The sequence below is a fragment of the Sphaeramia orbicularis genome, chromosome 9 (assembly GCF_902148855.1).
Source record: "Sphaeramia orbicularis chromosome 9, fSphaOr1.1, whole genome shotgun sequence".
In the NCBI taxonomy this organism is placed as follows: Eukaryota; Metazoa; Chordata; class Actinopteri; order Kurtiformes; family Apogonidae; genus Sphaeramia; species Sphaeramia orbicularis.
In genome coordinates, this window is record NC_043965.1 from 42,411,476 (window position 1) to 42,427,642 (window position 16,167).

The 16,167-nt window shown below is 35.3% G+C and overlaps 1 protein-coding gene across 1 annotated transcript in view; it reads right to left on the reverse strand.

The window, feature by feature from the left end:
* Positions 1-16,167, reverse strand: part of unc5db (unc-5 netrin receptor Db) — an 816,925-nt gene that overhangs the window by 354,286 nt on the left and 446,472 nt on the right. The window contains exon 3 of the mRNA XM_030144147.1: positions 694-837. Coding sequence (XP_030000007.1) covers positions 694-837 — 144 coding nt within the window. The remainder of the gene's footprint in view (positions 1-693; positions 838-16,167) is intronic.

Genomic DNA, 16,167 nt, shown 5'->3' on the forward strand with positions numbered 1-16,167 from the left:
TCTCAGCTGGTTCATATAATCCTACGAAACTACCTCCACTCTCACCCAGGGCCGGATTTAGACTAGGGGAGGACCTAAACTACATAAAGCCCTGAGGCCCCACCCCTTTTTAAATGACACCAGCTGGTCTCAAAGCTTTAAAATAAATATGCCTTTGAATTATAAGAAAAATTGGAAATATATTCCCCTGTCATTTTTATTGATAATGTTCAATAATAAATAATGTGTTGTAAAATTATATTAGAGAATCCTAAAAGTCACAACCTAAAACATTTTCTGTCTTGATTTCGCAAAAGCAAAATCATTGATTATGTTGTCAAAAGATATGCTGCATAACTTATCACTTTCTATGCACAGAGGCATAGTTGCTCTCAGTTATTTTTTTTAATTCTCTTTCTTTGTGAAAATGATCTTTCTCCTGATTTTATGTTTTTATGTTTTTACATGATAGGTAGAAAACACATTTTGTCTTTTAATTCTATGTTCTTCTTAATCTAACTTATTCTTAGCTACTTATACTCTGAATTTATTTATTTATTGATTGTTGATGTGGTGTGACTGCATTTTGTATTTTGAATTTCCACTTGGGGATTAATAAAGTAAATCTATCTATCTATCTATTGAGTAACATACAGGCAGATGAAATTGTAACGTAAATCTACACACTGATGTCAGAGGTGTCTTTATACTCACAGGCGATGCGAACCGTGGCTTTGCGACTCTTAGAAGTTCCAAGGTGACTCCAGGCGACGCAGAGGCACCAGTAGTCCTCTGGGCCGTGGAAATCCTCCACCTGCTGACGGGACACGTTTATCATAACCTCACGTACCTTCAGCCCTGAAACAGAAAACATAATAAGATTATTAGCAAAGTATATTGGACTGGAATCAACAGGATCTAAGTCACAGGTGTCAAACATGCGGCACGGGGGCCAAATCCGGCCCGCCATAGGGTCCAGTCCGGCCCTTGGGATGAATTTGTGAAATGGAAAAATTACACGAAGATATTAACAATCCTTTAAGTTCAGGTTCCACATTCAGACTAATTCAATCTCAAGTGGACGGGACCAGTAAAATACGATCATAATGACACATAAATAATGACAACTCCAAATTTTTCTCTTCGTAAATGTAAATATTTTCATGTAGTTACAGTAAAACAAAGTATAATTTCGCAAAAAAAAAGTGAATAACCTGAACAAATATGAATAACCTGAAATATCTTAAGAGAAGTAAGTACAATTTTAGCAATATTCTGTCTGTTATTAAATGTTTTGTGTATTTGTAGATCCACTGTGATCTGTAAGTTATAATGTACATGTGTAAACGATAAACTGCAGCAGAATATTGTTAAAATTACACTTATTTTTTCAGTTTGTTCATATTATTCACATCTTTTGAAAGGATAGTTTGTAGATGGAAACCGTTTCATAATAATAAATAATAATAATGACAACTCCAAATTTTTCTCTTCATAAATGTAAATATTTTCATGTATTTACAGTAAAACAAAGTATAATTTTGCAACAAAAAAAAAGTGAATAACCTGAACAAATATGAATTACCTGAAATATCTTAAGAGAAGTAAGTACAATTTTAACAATATTCTGTCTGTTATTAAATGTTTGTGTATTTGTAGATCCACTGTGATCTGTAAGTTATAATGTACATGTGTAAACGATAAACTGCGGCAGAATATTGTTAAAATTACACTTATTTTTCAGTTTGTTCATATTATTCACATCTTTTGAAAGGATAGTTTGTAGATGGAAACCGTTTCATAATAATAAATAATAATAATGACAACTCCAAATTTTTCTCTTCATAAATGTAAATATTTTCATGTATTTACAGTAAAACAAAGTATAATTTTGCAAAAAAAAAAAAGTGAATAACCTGAACAAATATGAATAACCTGAAATATCTTAAGAGAAGTAAGTACAATTTTAACAATATTCTGTCTGTTATTAAATGTTTTGTGTATTTGTAGATCCACTGTGATCTGTAAGTTATAATGTACATGTGTAAACGATAAACTGCGGCAGAATATTGTTAAAATTACACTTATTTTTTCAGTTTGTTCATATTATTCACATCTTTTGAAAGGATAGTTTGTAGATGGAAACCGTTTCATAATAATAAATAATAATAATGACAACTCCAAATTTTTCTCTTCATAAATGTAAATATTTTCATGTATTTACAGTAAAACAAAGTATAATTTTGCAACAAAAAAAAAGTGAATAACCTGAACAAATATGAATAACCTGAAATATCTTAAGAGAAGTAAGTACAATTTTAACAATATTCTGTCTGTTATTAAATGTTTTGTGTATTTGTAGATCCACTGTGATCTGTAAGTTATAATGTACATGTGTAAACGATAAACTGCGGCAGAATATTGTTAAAATTACACTTATTTTTCAGTTTGTTCATATTATTCACATCTTTTGAAAGGATAGTTTGTAGATGGAAACCGTTTCATAATAATAAATAATAATAATGACAACTCCAAATTTTTCTCTTCATAAATGTAAATATTTTCATGTATTTACAGTAAAACAAAGTATAATTTTGCAAAAAAAAAAAAAGTGAATAACCTGAACAAATATGAATAACCTGAAATATCTTAAGAGAAGTAAGTACAATTTTAACAATATTCTGTCTGTTATTAAATGTTTTGTGTATTTGTAGATCCACTGTGATCTGTAAGTTATAATGTACATGTGTAAACGATAAACTGCGGCAGAATATTGTTAAAATTACACTTATTTTTTCAGTTTGTTCATATTATTCACATCTTTTGAAAGGATAGTTTGTAGATGGAAACCGTTTCATAATAATAAATAATAATAATGACAACTCCAAATTTTTCTCTTCATAAATGTAAATATTTTCATGTATTTACAGTAAAACAAAGTATAATTTTGCAACAAAAAAAAAGTGAATAACCTGAACAAATATGAATAACCTGAAATATCTTAAGAGAAGTGAGTTCAATTTTAACAATATTCTGTCTGTTATTAAATGTTTTGTGTATTTGTAGATCCACTGTGATCTGTAAGTTATAATGTACATGTGTAAACGATAAACTGCGGCAGAATATTGTTAAAATTACACTTATTTTTTCAGTTTGTTCATATCATTCACATCTTTTGAAAGGATAGTTTGTAGATGGAAACCGTTTCATAATAATAAATAATAATAATGACAACTCCAAATTTTTCTCTTCATAAATGTAAATATTTTCATGTATTTACAGTAAAACAAAGTATAATTTTGCAACAAAAAAAAAGTGAATAACCTGAACAAATATGAATAACCTGAAATATCTTAAGAGAAGTAAGTACAATTTTAACAATATTCTGTCTGTTATTAAATGTTTTGTGTATTTGTAGATCCACTGTGATCTGTAAGTTATAATGTACATGTGTAAATGATAAACTGCGGCAGAATATTGTTAAAATTACACTTATTTTTTCAGTTTGTTCATATTATTCACATCTTTTGAAAGGATAGTTTGTAGATGGAAACCGTTTCATAATAATAAATAATAATAATGACAACTCCAAATTTTTCTCTTCATAAATGTAAATATTTTCATGTATTTACAGTAAAACAAAGTATAATTTTGCAAAAAAAAAAAAAGTGAATAACCTGAACAAATATGAATAACCTGAAATATCTTAAGAGAAGTGAGTTCAATTTTAACAATATTCTGTCTGTTATTAAATGTTTTGTGTATTTGTAGATCCACTGTGATCTGTAAGTTATAATGTACATGTGTAAACGATAAACTGCGGCAGAATATTGTTAAAATTACACTTATTTTTTCAGTTTGTTCATATTATTCACATCTTTTGAAAGGATAGTTTGTAGATGGAAACCGTTTCATAATAATAAATAATAATAATGACAACTCCAAATTTTTCTCTTCATAAATGTAAATATTTTCATGTATTTACAGTAAAACAAAGTATAATTTTGCAAAAAAAAAAAAGTGAAGACCCTGAACAAATATGAATAACCTGAAATATCTTAAGAGAAGTGAGTTCAATTTTAACAATATTCTGTCTATTATTAAATGTTTTGTGTATTTGTAGATCCACTGTGATCTGTAAGTTATAATGTACATGTGTAAACGATAAACTGTGGCAGAATATTGTTAAAATTACACTTATTTTTTCAGTTTGTTCATATTATTCACATCTTTGGAAAGGATTGTTTGTAGATTTAAACCTTTTCATACTAATAAATAATAATAAATGTACTTTTTTTTTTGCTCTAAAACAGAGAAAATTTTGGAGTTGACATTATTTATATATTATTATATTATTATTTTACTGGTTTGGTCCACTTCAGATCAAATTTCGCTGAATATGGCCCCTGAACTAAAATGAGTTTGACACCCCTGATCTAAGTCATAGCTTAAGTTTCAAGCGATCGTGGAGTTGTAAAACTTGTCAATCTTGTGTTAAATTCAGTGGATTTTCACTGATTTTCTGTGTTACAAACAGAAGAAACAGGATTCTTCTTGCTATAAATTTTCTGCAAAGTCATTCACAAAAGCCTGGTGAGCTAATAAACTATAATGCATTTAAAAAAGAAGACGGTAGTAGATGTATGCTTTGATTTTAATGACCATATAAATTGTGAAGAAGTTAATTCATTTTTAGTATAAAGTTTTTTCTTGGTGGAACTAATGTTTTGACATCAGAGCACCTCAGACTCATTTTAGGGATGTTACGTTAAAATCCTCATCATCATATTAGTTTCATGTCATATTATTTTGCTTGCAGTACATGGTTCATTTGCAGTCAGTCATTTCACAGACACAGTTTAGTTTATTTTGGATTTCTTCATTTTTTATTCTTACATTTGAGATATAGGTGCACATATGTTGACAATGTAGGGTAATAATTAATTTTTCATTCTGTTGTTTGAGTTATCATGTGGTGTGTCCCGGCACCATCCGGATGTGGGAAAGGCGTGGATAAGGGCGGAGCGGACCTATATAAAAAGAATGCTTAGAAATTGACAATGATGTTACTTTCAAATTAAAAGTTATACTTGGACCTTTGTTACAATTTTGTGGGGGGAAATATTTCCTCCTGCAAACAGGAGGCCCGATAGAAAACGTTTGAGAACCACTGTAATAGATGATCACGTTAGTACCCATTTGCATTTTCTAGAGTTTCACTGCTGTACAGGCTAAGAAGACAAACATTTACCAGCAGGTTGGAGTATACAGTATGTTTGTGTTTGCTGAGTCACTGTTGAGCCCTGTTCCAACCCTGCATTAACATGTATCCAAGATATGAGTACAAGTACTCAGCTGAAATTCCCAGAGCATCATTCAGGCATCCTCAGGCACTTGAAAAGTCAATGCTTTTCAGAGTTTTCTGACATCTTTAAAATACTGTTTTTCCCCACTGAAAATGAGTGTAGCCAGACTTATATCCACACTTCTTACCACTGTGGATAGATATACCACCTTCTACTATCATTCTGGAATCTAAACTTTTCCAGGTTGTTTGGCTAGTTTTTGGACGGTGCTGAGTGATTGCAGTAGTCCGTTTGCATAATAATGTTGGGAATAAAGTTGTTTTGGTGGAACATGTTTGCTTGAAGAAGTAAAATGACCAATCCCCTACAAAAGCACATCGGCTAAAATTTACTTAGGGGGGTCAAATGAGTGGCCATTTTAGTAAAAAAAAAAAAAAAAAAAAAAAAGTTGTAAGAAATGCATAGAACTGTGTTGAAATAATGCTAATCCATTTGTGCACAGACTACTGATATTATTTGACAGCGGAAGCTATATTTTCCGAAATATTGGATTTTGAATAGCACGTGTATGTGAAATCTTTTGCTGGTGGACGGACGTGACATTACCCATGATGCTCTGGTCAGCACCAGTACTTTATTAGGAATAAACTAATATACTTACTATTGCTAATTCTACTCTTATTCATAAATGTTAGTATTGTGGATCTAAAACAATAACAGCTGACACAAAAACACAAAATGTGGCAGTGGACAGATGTGACATGGTTGTTACAGATCCCATCATACTGATGCTCGTCAGCCATGTCACCATGTACACTAATGATCCCTGTGCAAAAACTAGGATCAGAATTATTTATTGTATAGTTTATCATCATACTAAAGAGTAAATAACAATATAGAATTGTTATTTCTTTATAAAAATGCTTATTATTAGAAAACTGTTGATTTAACCCCTTTAGCCCTCTCAGCCCGCCCGCGGGCCGAAACAATTGTATTAATATTCATCTACTATAAAAATATAATAAATCAGAACAATGGGTGTTTTTTTCAACTTTTGCTCAAAGTTTAGACCCTAATGTTAATAAAAGTACATCAAAAGTGTATTTTAGTGCAAACTTTAATGTTCAAACATGATTTTTAATCTTTGTGGGGTGAAATATACGCTATTAAAAATCTCCGACACAAACAATTAATTTATGCATATCATCGTCAATCCAGCCAAAAAAAAAAACAGGCGAGGATAAAAAATTCTAATTTCTCTTTTAGTTTGTTACAGTTTACTCAGGCATAGTAATAGATATAATATTTTAGACAATGGGAATAGATTCTGTGAGGTCTCTAAATGTCCATAGACACCAAGAACATCCATATGAACCTTATTATTGTGAAGTAATTCTTCATTTACTTTGGGTATGTCTGTTTAGGCGTTTTTCCTCTGAAAATATGGTCAGGGTTAAACAGGTTAAAAAGTGACGTGTGACATTCTTAATGTATGTATTGGCGTAACATAAGCAGGATGGATCAGCACCATACTCCATATTGCAACCTGTAAAAATAAAACATGTGATATGTAGGATGGAATAAAAATTGATGAAGAAAAACTGGGGAATCTAAAAGAATAGAATATTTGTTTTTCAGGTAAATTCAGTTCAAATATAACTTGGCCATTTGTGACATGAAAATATAGCATTAATTGTGATGAAAATGGACATTTTTGACCTGAAAACATAGTTCATATGACCATCAACATGCTGCAACAGAACTGAAATCCTGTAAATTTGCATAACTTGCATTTACCAACACAAAGTTCCTTTGGGGATTCACTTCTATTGATTTCTTCTGCACAAAGACAGAAATAAGACCTCTAAGCAAATTTTAGCCGACATAAAAAAGTGGGTGTCTTTGTCAAAACCATTTTCTTGGTGTTGTTGCGGTTTGGAGGTTGATGTTCTTAAATGAAGGAGGCTTTGAAAAGCATAGACGGTGAAAGGATGGAGAATGACAACCCTGCTACCGTGCGATAGAAATATTCAGCCTTATTCTGGCAGGTTACTTCCAGCGAGTCAGACAAGGCAGTCCTTCAGTACGCCGTCCTGAGATGCGTTCCTGTTCAGACAGCTAGGACAATGTGGACATATGTGTCCCAGACCGCCTCCAAATGCATCCTGAGTGATTGGCTTTCAATGCATCCTGAGTGTGTTCAGACCTTTGTAGGTGCCGTGTGCACACAATCAGACTTTTCACAAAGGGTTGTCAAGGCCAGTTCAGAACAGAACCACAGTCTACATGAATCTGATATGTTGGTAGAATACAGCAACAGCGAGTTTTGTTCTTTGTGAGAGAAGAAACAATACATGGTTTTATGTGTAGGCAGTCAACCCTTTATAGGACATTCATAGCCTGGCCAGCCATCCGTCTTTCTCAATGAAAAATCCGTCTGGAATTGCGGGGCTTGAATCCAAATATGAAGGTGGGGCTAACAGGCGCAGAGTAAACTATCACAGATAACACAAATGTGACACTTTTGTAAAAAAAACAAAACAAAACTTGAGAGTACAGGATGTAATCTGTAATTCAACCCTTATTTTTTAATCAACCGACAACAGTTGTAAAAAGATTTGTGGATTTGGAAATGACTTTGACTCACAACAAAAAGAAGTCGGTACATATCACCTGGGGTGCCGATAAGGCTGGGGGGAGGGGTTAAACATGACAGATTCATGGGGCCCAGTATTTGCGGGGGACCAGTGGATATTAAAGTCGTGAACATTTTGTGTAAGATCCGTTGTATAAGAGAGGTGTAGAAGTCAGGACGCGAACGTTGAAAACATGTTTAGTTTCGGTTTTGTTTTCATGGTAGCGTAAGTGACGTTGTGTATGGACCGCACCCCCACGTACATACCCCCTGGTCTAACAGATTGATAAGATAGCAAATTTGTGTAGGGTCCAGAACAATTATGCTGTCATGGGGCCCATAATTGGTAGCATATGACGAATTGCAAAACATCCACCCCCCAAACTTGTGATTGGTTCAGTATAGAATAGACATAGCATATTTCATAGTGATTGGCCCAGATCCAGACTGTTCTCTCAGTATTGAATACACTGAGAAAACCAGATAGCTGGTCAGGCTATGACACTCATAGAAATACTCTGAAATTCAAAATTTCAACTTTAATGTATTATTGGAGGACCTAACAAGACTTTATTAATTTTGTAAAATTTTTCGCAAATTTTTACTGTCCTGTCAGTGAAGTTACCATATTTGGTTCTTTGCCCATAAGTGGAAAAATATAATAATAATAATAATAATAATAATAATAATAATAATAATACATTATGTTTATGTTTACGCATTTGGCAGACGCTTTTTTCCAAAGCGACTTACAGGGGAAAACCAATTAAATCACTCAATCAATCAAATTTTATTTATATAGCGCCAGATCACAAAAAAAGTTATCTCTTGACATTTTATATATAGAGTTGGTCAAAACCAGACTCTAAGTCAGTTTACAGAAACCCAACAGAATCCTCCAGGAGCAAACACTTGTGACTGGTGACAGTGGCGAGGAAAAACTTCCCTTTAACAGCAGAAACCTGGAGCAGACCCAGACTCCTGGAGGATGGCCGTCTGCCTTGACCAGTTGGGGTTAAAGAGAGAGAGTAGAGAAGGGGAAAAAGAGAGAGCGATAGAGATAGAGACTGGGGGAGAGGGGGAGAAGGGGGGAGTAGGGGGAGACACATGGAGGCGGTTGAGGATGAGTGAGTGGTGATGATGAGGGCAGGGAAGAGGCCGGACCACCGCAGCAGGTCCAGAGATAATCCTGGAAGAATCTGTGGTTGTCCTGGGAAAAACCTTATTAGAATATTTAAAATGGAATGTTTGAAAGTGCTAGGACAGGAGGTGCTCTCGGAAGAGCTGGGTCTTCAGGAGCTTCTTGAAGATAGGCAGGGATGACTCTGTTCTTGTAGCACTTGGTAGAGCGTTCCACCAACGTGGAACGACCCATGAAAAGAGCCTGGATTGTCTTGTACAAGGTCTGGGGACCACCAGACTACGTTCCCCAGACGAGCGGAGTGGTCGTGGGGCGACATAAGCTTTTATCAGTGCACCTAAGTAGACAGGAGCAGACCCACGGAGAATTTTGTAGGCTAGGATTAAAGATTTGAATTTGATGCGGGCAGCTATGGGTAGCCAGTGTAACTCAATGAGTAAGGGGGTGACATGTGCCCTTTTAGGCTGATTGAAGACCAGACGCGCTGCTGCATTCTGAACCATCTGTAGTGGTTTGACAACACAAGCTGGGAGGCCCGTTAGAAGAGCATTGCAGTAGTCAAGACGGGAGATAACCATAGTCTGCACCAGGAGCTGGGTGGCCTGTTCGGTTAGGTATGGCCTGATCTTTCTTAGGTTGAACAGAGTGAAACGGCATGATCGGGTGACAGAGGCAACATGATCCGTGAAGGTCAACTGATTATCAATCATGACTCCCAAGTTACGTACTACACTGGTAGGAGCCAGAGGTATGGAGTCAATAGTGATGGAGATGTCCTGCTGTATGGTTGGCTTAGCTGGGAAGACCAGCAGTTCAGTTTTGGACAGGTTCAGCTGAAGGTGATGGGCTTTCATCCATGCAGATATGTCAGAGAGACAATCTGAGATCCGCGCTGAGACTGTGGAGTCATCAGGTGGGAATGACAGATAGAGCTGGGTATCATCAGCATAGCAATGATATGAGAAGCCGTGTGAGTGGATGATCTGACCGAGTGAGGTCAGATCATTACACATTACACTTATATAGCGCTTTTTTTGACACTTAAAGACACATTTTATTACATTAGACCAACATGAGTGCTGATCCAGACCCCTGTCCACATCCACATTATCCCTTTGAACATCATTCCTTACATTAGTACCATTACTTCATGGTACCTAACAAAGCAGGTCCACTCACTGTTCATGCAGAGGTGGACTTTACAGACCCTGTAGACCACATTGGACCTGAGATTTGTTGCCTCACTGTCTTCACTGGAACTGTTGCTGTCACTGTGTTGTAATGTGTGTGGAAATTAGAACCCGACCAAATAATCGGCCGGCAGATTAACCGATTATAGCTTATCACCAATTAATCAACATCAGTCAATATGTAGCCGATTTATTCACTTTTTTTGCTGCGGACATTCTGTCGCTCGCTGCTCCTGAGCGTGTGTGTGCTGCCCGGAGAGTTACAGGAACAGTAAAGCCTGTCAGTTTCACTTTCACTTCTGCTCAGACAATCACGGTATCACCCCCCATCACATGCACACACAATCACGGAATCACAGGCCGATATGACCCCGTTCCGACAAGGATGGGCCGCTAATCCCTCTCCTGTCCGAAAATCACAGATCCCCCCGGTCTTATGAACTATTCACACCCCCACACACACCCATGTCCGTGCACTTCCTGTCTACCTCACAGTTTCATTCTGCAGGCACGCTTGGGTGTTAATAGTGTAGGGGAGACCAGGGACTCTTGTAACACAGGGCAGTTGTAACTCTTGCAATTGTTCTAATCAGGAACAACTTAGGACTCACCTTATTCACTCTGCACATGCTCAGTTTAGTCCTTAGTCTACATGGGAAGTTGTAGTGTCATGAGGCAGACATCCAAATTTGTGAGTGAAAACATAATTTTGTGGTCAGTAATGTCATGGTGGCACCCCATGCCCTGTGAGTGGGTTGAACCTGTGTCCTTTGTTCTCAGGCTCTGGGCCTGGTTCTGGGTTGGAGTGACAGGGGGAGCAGGGGTTTGGGCCTGCTAGCTTAGCTGGTCTAGTTTTGTTTGTTTCTATTAATCATATTTTCATTTCATATTTATCATTTTTGCATCTTTAGAAATAGTTACATAATGGGCCCACAGATCAAAACACATTTTGCATAGCTTAGTCTGGTTCTTTTGTTCCTTTTGTTACCTAACTGTTTGATGCTCACTCCATGCTCTCTCCATCTCATCACCAGATCCCAGGCCTGACAGACAAACAGGAAAAGGGAGGTTCCCAAACCTTTTATAGTAGAGGGCATCAGGAACTTACCAAGGGTGGCAGCCATCAGAGGGGGGTTTTGTGAGTTGGCCAGTAGATAACCTTAAAAATGCTCTAAACCAGGTTTAAACTGTTAGAGACTTTTTGGGTAAGTATTAAATAAAAGTAGTGAAATGAGGTATAGGTCAAGATATCAGTAATATTCCAGTAAATGTTAATTGAAAGGTAAACTGAACATTTGTGATTGGTTTGTTCATGTGGGAGGGGCAACGGGTATAAAAAGCCTGGAGTAGAAGCTCCTCGAGGAGAAGTGTGGCTCTGCTTGAGTGAAGCAGGTCACTGAAGCTGGTTGCCCTTAGCCATGGGCTGAGCTTTATTTTCTGTTGTTGAAGACTGATTTTCCTTATGTTTTGTCAAGCTGTTTTTCATCAGTTAGATGAGTTTTTTTTTGTTTTTAGTTTTTTTTTTAGTTTTTTTTTTCACTAACACAGCTCAATCGGCGATGTCACCTGGGCAAACACTGTAAATAAATCATACTGCGGTGAAGATTTTTCCCAGCCTCCTGGTGTGTTTTCTCCTCCACATGGTCAATCATCACAAGTAATATTTTTTTATTCTAATTATTTTTGTGATTGCATAGTTTGCTTTGTAGTTGGACTCATTAAATGTAGGTGTCGCTTACATTTTAAAGAATGATTTACCAAACAATTTTTATGTCACTACAACTATAAAATACTGACTCACATCTTTTCCAAAACTCTGCTCTCCCCAGCATAAAAACTACCACATCTACAACCCCTGGTTCCCCACAGGTCACACACTAGTCTAATATCAGACTATTATACAGCATTTGAAAGTTGTGTAAATTATATTTGTGAGATAAACAAAGATTTATGTAACTGTTAACCCTCAGGTATCCCATCCACCAAGGCTCTTACTAAGCACCAAGTGTACCTTTTTGGCACACTTGTGGAATAATGTCAAAAAAATTTTCATACAATTTGTTTTTAATTCTTTTACACTTTTTTCTATTTCATCAACTTGAGCCGTAAATAAAAATACCAAATACTCAATAATTGTCACATTTTTTAACCCTTTAAATGTCGTGTTTGTAATGTAAACAAACTATTTTTTTAGATGCAAAAAACACAAAAAAATACTTTTTTTCAATATACTGCATAAAAAGTGACTCACATATTATTTGATTTTTGCAGCCTGGCATATGTCAATGATTAACTCCAACATTGGTTAATTTGCATTATTATTTTTGGCGCTAGGTCAAATGTTCAAAAACACTAGCATCTGTCACCAAGTGTGCGTAAAATGCACACCTATAAATCAAACTATTAAATATTATATACTGATTTATATTTCTGCTCTAATTTGATTTTATTTTTGTAAATCAAGGTCAGCCCTAATCATACATATCAAATAATCATTAATTTTACATTTTTTTAAAAACCTTTTAAACGATCTCTTTTCGTCATGATGTCACGACATTTTTTGATGAAAAAAACACAAAATATGTTTTTGGTTTTTTTTTGTGTTTTTTTTTCAAAATACTACATAAAAATTGGATTACATATTATTTGATTTCTGCAGCCTGGCATATGTCAATGATTAACAGCAACACTAACAACATTAATAAATTAATTTAGACCCTCACCTCTCAAATGAAGCCCAGATATCAGTAAAAGCAGGATTTATGCCTTAATGACTTTCAGAAAAAACAGTGGTTATAATGGAAGAAATAGCGCGTTTTAGGCACACTTGGGAGACAGATGCTAGTCTGGTAATTTTATTTTGTTTACAATGTGCAAATTTTAGTTGGTGGCCAGAATTTTAAAGATCATGCACAAATGAACAACTTTTGAATTTTAACCTTATTTAAATTGTGAAAAATAATGTGAAGTTTTTTAACACGAAGTGCAAAGTGTGCCTAAAAAGCACACCCAGATACCGGAGGGTTAATCCACCTGTCCACAACTATCTAATATAAGATTATTATATCCCGTGTAGATCAATTTTCTTATCTCATATGTCGGCCAATATATCTGTTATCGGACAATGTCGGATATCGGCCGATTGAATGGATATCGGCTTTTTTTTAGCGTCCACTATCGGTGTTGGCATCGGACCTGAAAATCCCATATCGGTCGAGCTCTAGTGGAAATGACCAAAAATGGTCACTTGCCCAATAAAGGGTTAAAGGACTCTTTTGTCCAAAACGATACAGAGCGAATAAGGGACAATCCAAGATGCCTTCAGGAGCCGATATTTCGAAGACCCAACAAATTGCTTGAAGTGACATAAACACCAACAAAATGTCTCTGAGAACATCTAGTCTGTATATTTCACCAACGACTGGGAAAACACCTAAAGGTAGTAAACAACAGAAGAGTTCAGACTGAGTTTGGCTTTGTTGACTGGCAGACTGGTGACTCGAACATAAAACAAACAGGTCCAGAGGGTAATAAAGATAGATACCAGTGAGCAGCTGAACAGCCGGTTTAATCAAACAGGACAATATAGCCCTGGAGTATTCAGCTAAAACTGCAAGAGGTCCAGTGATTCAACCTTCTACTACTTCTGAGAGACAAACATTTATGGTTCAAGCTTTCTGACAGATAAAGCAATTGGTTAAGTTCACATTTATACAGAACAAGGTATAAAATGTTCTGTGGTTTTCAGTAAGCGTTTGGAATGAAATAGCCATAACTACAACAATCTTAACACCGCTTTCTTCTTTCCTCCAGACTATATCGGTAAAGATACAAAATAGATTCATGCTTAGTACACACATAAAAACCATTTACTTTTATGAGTTCATGAATGATTTTGTATCTTGCCCCAAAAAAACCCCTCTAAAGAACAGAAGTGAACAGTGCTCAAAATTAGATATTTAGAGATGAGTGCGATTTTGATACTACTTTTTAAAGTCTTTCACACTGTAAGCCCAGATAAGTAGAGTTTACTCAAAAAATCTGAGGCAAGTGATTGCACTTAAATGATTTGAGTAATGATCGACAAATCAGTTGGTTTAAGTACGTTCAACTTTAATGCTAAAAATATTGAACTTAAACTATTAAGTAGAAAACACTAAAAGAGAAGTTATTTATACTTTAAATCTGTTGTAAAATCAACCCCACTGTCCAACCATTCAACTCAGCATTTTAGGTTACACTGACTAATTTTCTCAATTGCAGCCAGATTAAATTATCAACTTTTTTTAAGTTAATCAAACTCAAAATCCTATCCCTGACCAAAATAGTTAAAAAATTATTCAACTTAATATATTGTAGCATGAATGGAAGTTAGCTCAATGACATTTGCCAGTACAGGAAGTGCTTTTAATTTGGCAAGACATTAATATTTCTATTGTACAATAATAATAATAGATGAACAGTAAAGCCATAGTTCTTCCTCTGGCTCTGACTCATGGTGCAGCTCTACAAAAATACAAAAACAAACACAAAAAGGCCAATAAACACTGCCATACACACATTAAATCCAAATTAACACTAACACCACAACCCCGCTGAACCCCTGCACAGAAAAATAACACATTTTCAACAACATATACCCAATACCCACAATGCAATGCGAAGATAAAAAGGTGTGGTCATGACTAAAACTTAGTGATTTAATTCCGTTCAACTTAAACTTTTTCATACTTTCAACTATGTCTACAAATTAGTAGAATATACTGAACATTTTATAGTAACATCATAAAACTTAAATTATTTAAGTGCATTGTAATTAAAGCATTTTAGTAAATACAAATTCTGGGCTTACAGTGTGTGTACATGTAACAAACTTAATTTTTGAAGTAGAGAAAGCTCTTCATTTTAAGCTTAACTTACTAACCCCATGAATCATTTTTTAGAGTGTGTTAAAGTCAGATCTACAAGATTTTTGGTTTTCTACAAGATTTTTGGTTTTCTTCTGAGGATCTGAGGGACAACTCTAGTTTTCATTCATCATTTGTTTGTCCAGCAAAGGCAGTTAATTTAACAGTGGGCTTTGAGCTCATTTATTTTCTTGCATCCTTACCTCGGACAGCTGTGGGAGGGTTTATTCCGAGTGTCTGCGTGTAGCTTTATAATGGTGTTTAATATTTCCACTTTTGACAACCGTGACAGACTCTGAGCAAATGAGGCAAACCGTCCTCTTGGAACTCGACGCAGGCAGAATGAATCCCTACTTTTTTTGTCCAGTCATTTTGGAAGTCATGGTTCTCTCTGCCAACATTTCTAATTTTTGATGTTGTCCTTTTTTTTTTCTTCTATTATTTAAGGTTACATCTGCCTGTGCGCCTCGGTCGGCTTGCTTCTCCTGCTGAAAATCTCTTTTTTCATTATGTCAAAAGGATTGATGGTCCGCACGGAGTCGACTCAGGGTTCAGATTTGGACCAGATTCTGCAAATCAGTGAGGATTTCTGCTCATAACTGCTAGATAAGTTAATGCTGAGGTAGGGTGGATTTTGAAGTCACAGGTACAGTACATGTGGGATGGGGTCTTTGCGTCCATATTGACTTAAAGTTTTTAACCCCTTTAGCCCTATCAGCCCACCCGCGGGCCGAAACAATTATATTAATATTCATCTATCATAAAAATATAATAAATCAGGACAATGGATGTTTTTTTCAACTTTTGCTCAAAGTTTAGACCCTAATGTTAATAAAAGTACATCAAAAGTGTATTTTAGTGCAAATTTTAAAGTTCAAACATGACTTTTAATGTTTGTGGGGTGAAATATACGCTATTAAAAATCTCCGACACAAACAATTAATTTATGCATATCATCGTCAATCCAGCCGGAAAAAAAACAGGCGAGGATAAAAAATTCTAATTTCTC